General features: G+C 45.4%; 1 protein-coding gene across 1 annotated transcript in view; it reads left to right on the forward strand.

Annotated features, from left to right (window-relative positions):
• The window catches only part of Kdelr3 (KDEL endoplasmic reticulum protein retention receptor 3), a 13,085-nt gene extending 10,520 nt beyond the window's left edge, over positions 1-2,565 (forward strand). Inside the window, exon 4 of the mRNA XM_036207595.1 lies at positions 2,533-2,565. Within this exon, the coding sequence (XP_036063488.1) occupies positions 2,533-2,565 (33 nt within the window). The remainder of the gene's footprint in view (positions 1-2,532) is intronic.
• The last annotated feature ends 4,634 nt before the right edge of the window (positions 2,566-7,199 follow it).

Below are 7,199 nucleotides of genomic sequence, written 5' to 3' on the forward strand. Positions count from 1 at the left end.
GATGAAATTAACACCTGCTTTCATATTTCATGAGCTCTTTTGGCCTGGGTACAGCAGAAAACTAGCAGTTTTCCTATTTAGTGCAAATGACTTCTGCCTCCTTGTCTGTCCTTTGAGTTCTCGGGACAGGCCTGGCAAACCCTTTGAGCAGGTTAATTGCCCTTGTGGTTAACTCACTTAGGGAAAGGGCAAGGGCTTCAGTATTAAGCTGTGGGCTGCTTCCCCCACCCCTCCCAAACAATCCATTGTGCAGACTTCTCATCTAAAAGGTTGATGGCTTTTGCTTGGGGTCAGTGCTAATGCCTTTGCTGATCTCTCACACATTCCTGTCATTGAGACTTGAATTGTAGGTGTGATGTTAAGGCACAGGATGCTAAGAGCTGTTACTACTACTCTTGGTTTGTAAATTGTCCTTTTGATACCATCTTGTTTTCTTTTGTAGGTATAAATAAAAACAATTGACAGTAAAGGTGTGAACTTTTATTACATTCAAACCTTACGAGAATTGAGTGCAGTCTTAACATTTTGTTCCAAACAACAAATACTGGGAGTTGAATGACTAGTTATCCTAGTTAGCACCTCAAATTGGAGTGTGGCACCAGTGAGGGTCACACAGTGAGATGACCATGCGTCATTCACACAACTACGCAGACTGGCAACGATGCGGTTCATATGAGCTTCTCCATCAGAATGCGTCCTTTATGAGTGTGGAATGTTGGTTGGTTTGGCTGCGTTGGTATGACCACATCACCCACACATATTCAGATCCCGTGATCTTCGAGTTCACTTGCGCATAAGGCCTCCACTGTGATAGGCTCAAAAGTGAGCAACTTCCTAGTTGGTAAATTCCGGGGTAACAAACATGGAGACAATTCGACAAGCTGAGGTCTTGTGAACCACAATGCTTCCCTTGAGTCTGTGCAGACTTCCGTCCTGGTTCCACATGTGAGTGGACCATGCTCCACCTCTTACCTTGGTTGAGACGTTGACGAGTTACGCACCACAGAATTCATTGAGGTGAGTAGGTATATGGTGTCTATGAGAACCCTCAACAAAGGCAAGGAGAGGCCAATGGCTCGGGCCATACCCAGGTACGCCTCTGTCTCATGGGCCCTGCCTCCTGCGCGCTGATCACTAATTCCAAGCGCCATTTTTCTTATGGACCACATCGCTCACGGTATTGCTAACGGCGAGGCAACAAGACACTTGGCTATTCTCCGTAGTCGGTGAAGCTTTCTTTTTCCTTTCCACAAAGGTTAACATGCAGAGATGAAAGAGATGAACACGGTCGTGACATACAGTGCTGGTAGATGAGGAATACCTACTGAGTGGCTTGGAAAGTGTACATTTTCACCACAATGAGCGCACACGTTTTCTCACGGGCTTCTGTGAGGAGCGTGATGTTGACATAAAACCTGACTACCATAGATGCTAAGTGGAGACTCTACACCACATCCACCAGGGTGCTGGAGAGATGTCAGAGAGTTAGAGCATGCTGCTCTTCCAGAGGTCCGAGTTCAATTCCCAGCAACCACATGGTGGTCACAACCATCTGTAACGAGATCTGGCGCCCTCTTTCTGTGCAAATAATCTTAAAAATTTAAAAAAAAAAATCCACCAACCAACTTCTTTGGTCCGGATGATTCTGTATGGTACACTCGACAGATTGAACCATGCTGCGCGGCTTAAAACTTAGATCTCTCTTGTCATCTAAACCTTGGGGTTTTTGGAATTTGGTTTTGTCAACTCTGTGTATAGCAACACCAATTCCGCTACGATACGTTGTTGAATTCTCCACGCAGTTTTAGATCTCACGGAGCTTTATTGCTCTGTTCCATTCCCATAGACTTGATCTCTTCACCCTGCACTTGATTAGGCTGCCCTGGCTCTACTTCATAGCCTGTATCTCAAACGTTAAGGGATATGGATTAGAAATGAGTTCTTATAGATGATAGCTACTTAGTGGGGATTCAAGTACAACAAACCCGTTTAATGGGCAAGCTTCTATGCGGGACACAGCTAGGGCAGTGCTGCAGTTTCATATATTATGACCTTCTGTCTCCATTAAACATGCCACATCGTGATCCGGGTTGGCTTCGATGTCCTTAAGAGATTTTCCCCCAAACACTAAAACCAAGGCGCATTTAAATCAGGAAAGGCACATATCTACAGTAGTCTTAAACCTGGTTCTGTGTCTACGCACCAGCCACATCACCTATGGTGATGACAGTCAAAGATTGCCCATATCGCCGTTGTGTGGCTGCTTCCCCCGATCCATACAGACTAAGCTTCTAGCAGGAGGATGAGCCTGACCCTGCCTGCAGACCAGCTGGGACCCAGTATCCGAGAAGTCGTAATGAACCTTTGGACTAGTGTTCTCTATCCTTTGGTCACAGAGGCGACAACGTTATAGCACAGAAAGGTCATCAAGCACATGGGATAAATGATGCTTTCTCACTACTCACGAGAGACCACTGAAATGGAGTACGCCTACATCATCCCAGCCCAATTCTCTGCCTTGTACCGTCGCAGATCCGAGTTCGGCTTATGATCAGTGCCCGATAGCGAGCCCCGAGAGGAAGAACAGGCATAGGTGAGTTCCGTCTGATGGAGTCCTCTAGCCTCTCCTATCGTTCTCGCTGCATCATGACTAAATACGCTGTGGCAGGATAGGCCGACCGACTCTCAGATAGGCATTTTTACCTCCTGGATGAACAGCTCCATGCGACAGAGACTTTATTTCTGCAATGGAAGATGCAGCGAAAAGAGGCTGGGCAGAGGTGAGCCGCATGGTAGGCATCTCCTGAAGCGAACGCCAACGCCTGAACGTGTCACCGGTGAACGCTTTCGCCCTGGGAGAGAGGAGCAGTTTGTCAGGGTCCTAGTGTAACAGCAGCCCAGGTAGGCTTTGAACTGTCTCCCAAGGAAGGGCTGGGGTGACACACCAGGTTTAAGAACTTGTTATTCGTGGCTTTTTAGTGTTGGGGACAGAAGCCAAGGTCAGATGCATGCTGGACAAGCACTCTTAGCCAGTGTCCTCTGCCCTGAACTTCAGTAATTGTGCCTTTTCATCACTGTCTATGGAAGTACAAGCTCTGGGATGGAATGCCTGCTTGTGTTTTAACAGTGCAAACATGTCCACAGCACAGTTTATAAATGATTAATTGGACACGATGCAGTCAGGAGGCAGAGACCTCCAGCCTAGCAGCGGGAACAGCTTGTTCTGCCATCGGCGGGGCTGCTGACCTACTGTCGCTGTATCTGGGCACCTCTAACTCATGCTCCCCCTTTAGCACTGCCACAACAGACTGACTCCGTGAGCTAAGGAGAAGGGACCTGATTTATTTTGTGACAGGGTACCCCTGTGTAGCCTTGGCTAGCCTGGAATTTGCTAGATAGACTAGGCTGACCTCCAACTCACAGAGGTCAGCCTGCCTCTGCCTCGGAGATTAAAGGGACGCACTGCCACATTCGACTAGAGACAATACCTTTTTCTTGCTTAACACCTCCTCTGGCTTCAGTGTGTGGTACTTTGGTTTATTATTTTCTTTTTCAACAACGTGCTGAGAATGAAACCCAGCACTTTTGAGGTAGGTGCTCTTCACTGAGCTATATACTCCAGCCAGTCTGTGGTACATTGACAGGGCAGCCTTAGCAAATCATACAGTGACTTTTTCAGGTGGAAGAGCTGAGCTTCAGCGCACTTCTCCATTCCTTCATGACAGCTGTATTCCTCCCTCCTTGGGTAGAGAACACTGTCAACAGTCACCCAAAACCGCCTCTCCTTCTATCAACTCTGACATCTTGCTGTGAAGGGCTGTGAGCATGGTAGGCAAGTGCTCTACCACTGAGATACACCCCCGGCCTGGTCTCATGTCACCATCTCAGATCAATCTAACTGCCTCATGTCTCCCCCATGCCAGTGTTAGTCCAGGGCCCGTTCTCTGTGTTTCTACCAGATGAATGTTCCAGCTGCTTCTCCATACCAGCCCTCAGTCTTCTTTGTAACTACAAAGGCTAGTCTTGTGCCTACCTTGAGCCTACCGGATACCAGTGGGCAGAGGCTTCAAACTTCTTGCCATAGCAGCTCTGAATATACAGCTGGATGATGGCGGCAGAAAAGTGTGATTCCTCCACTGGACAGCCTGCTCTGGTAGAAGAGCACCTCAGTGCTCCAGGCAGCGTCTTGGCTACCATACAGGGATAGCATGTAGGAGAAGAAGAGCAGGTGGCAGGTTCATGTCCTGAAAACACGTTGAGATCTGGCGCCACTGGTGGCAGAAGTCAGCTCTTCCACCAGTGTTTCAGTCTCCTGAGCCGATGAGTGTCTTGACAGGCACATGCTAGTTTGAGATTCTGTGCCTTGCAACCAGCAGTGCTGACTGGCCTTTTCCCCCGTGTTTCCACCACTGCTCCCTACCTCTAAAACAGGGGCCAGACCTCCTCCTACACTCTGGAAGGAAAAGGAAAGAGCCCAATTAATTGTTTTGGTCACAGGTGGCAGTGAATCCTGGCCTAGAACAGCTCAAAGTGTACCTGTTGTTGGCCTAAACACCTACATAGTTTGCCATGTTCTCCTGAAGTTGACCCCAGATTTCAGTTTCTTTTCAATGTCCACAGGCCCAGCTACTGTTCTCTCAAGACAGTCAGCTAGAAAGGAATCTGGTCCCATGCTTTATTGAATGGGACCTTGCTGTGGATATCGCTCTGTGTAAATAAAGTTCTGATTGGCCAGTGGCCAGCAGGAAGTATAGGCGGGACAAGAGAGAAGAGAATTCTGGGATGTAGAAGGCTGGGGAGAGACACCACCAGCCGCCGCCATGAGAAGCAACATGTAAAGGCACTGGTAAGCCGCAAGCCATGTGGCAAAGTATAGACTAACAGAAATGGGTTAATTTAAGATAGAAAAAGTAGATAACAAGAAGCCTGTCACAGCCATACAGTTTGTAAGCAATGTAAGTTTCTGTGTGCTTTCTTGGTTGGGTCTGAGCAACTGTGGGACTGGCGGGTAAGAGAGATTTGTCCTGACTGGGCCAGGCAGGAAAACTCTTAACTACAAATGGCGCCCAACGTGGGGCACAAACCCATGACCCTGAGATTAAGAGTCTCATGCTCTACCGACTGAGCTAGCTGGGCTGCGGCAGTGAGAGCGCCGAATCCTAACCACATAGTTGTGGTTCCAATTTAATTATAAACCAAGCTGGCTTTGGAGATGGAATTGGCTCACTCCTTCTCTAAACCCAAACATATTGCTAAAATAAAAGGTTAAGAGATTCTTGTGTCCCAAATCATAAGAGCCCTCTGGTGTGGGACAGAGAAAAACCAACATTTTTATTTAAATCAGGTTGATTATAAATGCGATCTCTTTCTAAAGAAGAAAAGGGGATAGGATATAGATATAATAGGAAAAAAGGGTAGATTAATGAACTTACTTCTAAAGAGCAACAACTTGTTTAAAATGTTTTACATTGGTATAGATTTTTAGTCTATTGATACAAACTTAAAGTTAATTTTGTTATACTGTGTGTATATTTCTAATCGTGTTTAAGGTATTATGTTTGTATAGCTCATTTTAAATTGTAATGGATAATTAAAAATAGATTAATAATTAGTCATCTATGATGATCATACTCGTAGCTATGTTAGTTAAGTCTTCTAGATATACATAGACATATTTCAGATAGATAGGTAATCTTCAAATACTTCAAAGACCTACAGAATATGGCATTTAAAATACTTTTAAAATTTAGACTTTCGGGACAGTGAGACATGTCTGCTCCTGGCAGCACCGAGTTACTTCAGAAAGGAGGATGGGCATTGAAGACACTTCATATCTTATCTTCACCTTGGCAAAAATAGCCATTTGGACAACAAACTGTTCTTGCCTGGACTGCTTGATCGACTGGACATACAGGACCCATAGAAAGGTGACCACTAAACTTTGCTTGAAAAAAAAATGGTCCTTCAGGTTCCTGCTTCACAGAGGAAACTGCCAGACATTCTACAGGACACAGAGAGAAATGATCGAGAGACTCTAGCCCTGTGGGCTGAAAACAAATGCCCCAACTTTACAAAGGAACATTAGGTGACTGTCCAGGCTGCCAGCTGTCTCTGTCTACTCTTGCAAGACTCCTGAATAATGCTTACATCCTTCTCCCGGTTCTCAGGTAATATTATATCCTTCTGAGGTCTTTGATGTGGTTGAAGACTAGATAGTTATAATTTCCTCAGTTATGATACAAGATAAGTTAGATATAAAACCTTAGACTCACAAATATAAGATAGATAGGATATCTTCTTTAATATTGTAACTATAATTCTTGCTTGATAATTGTTTTGTTATGTAATTGTACTATGTAAAAGTTAAAACCTTCCTTAAAAAAAAAAAGAAAAGGGGAAGTGCTGTGGATATCGCTCTGTGTAAATAAAGTTCTGATTGGCCAGTGGCCAGCAGGAAGTATAGGCGGGACAAGAGAGAAGAGAATTCTGGGAAGTAGAAGGCTGAGGAGACACCACCAGCCGCTGCTATGAAAAGCAACATGTAAAGACACTGGTAAGCCGCAAGCCATGTGGCAAAGTATAGACTAACAGAAATGGGTTAATTTAAGATAGAAAAGGTAGATAACAAGCAGCCTGCCACAGCCATATAGTTTGTAAGCAATGTAAGTTTCTGTGTGCTTTCTTGGTTGGGTCTGAGCGACTGTGGGACTGGCGGGTAAGAGAGATTTGTCCTGACTGGGCCAGGAAGGAAACTCTAACTACAGGACCTCTTCCCAGAATGGCAGGCCTTTGTTGAACCCTGGTTTCCGACTCTAACATTTTTTACTTTTTGTTTTGTTTTGTTTTGTCTAGGTTTTTTTTGTTTGAGAGAGGGTTTCTGTGTTTAGCTCTGGCTGTCCTGGAACTTTCTTTGTAAATCAGGTTGCACAGAGATCTGCCTTCCTTTGCTTCCCAAGTGCTGGGATTAAAGGCATGTGCAGCCACCACCACCTAGCAGAAAATTATTATTATTGTTTTTTTAATTTTTAATTTTTTGTTTTTGTTTTTGTTTTTCAAGACAGGGTTTCTCTTTGTAGCTTTGTGCCTTTCCTGGAACTCACTTTGTAGACTAGGCTGGCCGCGAACTCACAGAGATCCTCCTGGCTCTGCTTCCTGAGTGCTGGGATTAAAGTCATATGCCACCGCCGCCCAGCCATGGC

Source organism: Onychomys torridus, chromosome 16 (genome assembly GCF_903995425.1).
Source record: "Onychomys torridus chromosome 16, mOncTor1.1, whole genome shotgun sequence".
Lineage (NCBI taxonomy): Eukaryota > Metazoa > Chordata > Mammalia > Rodentia > Cricetidae > Onychomys > Onychomys torridus.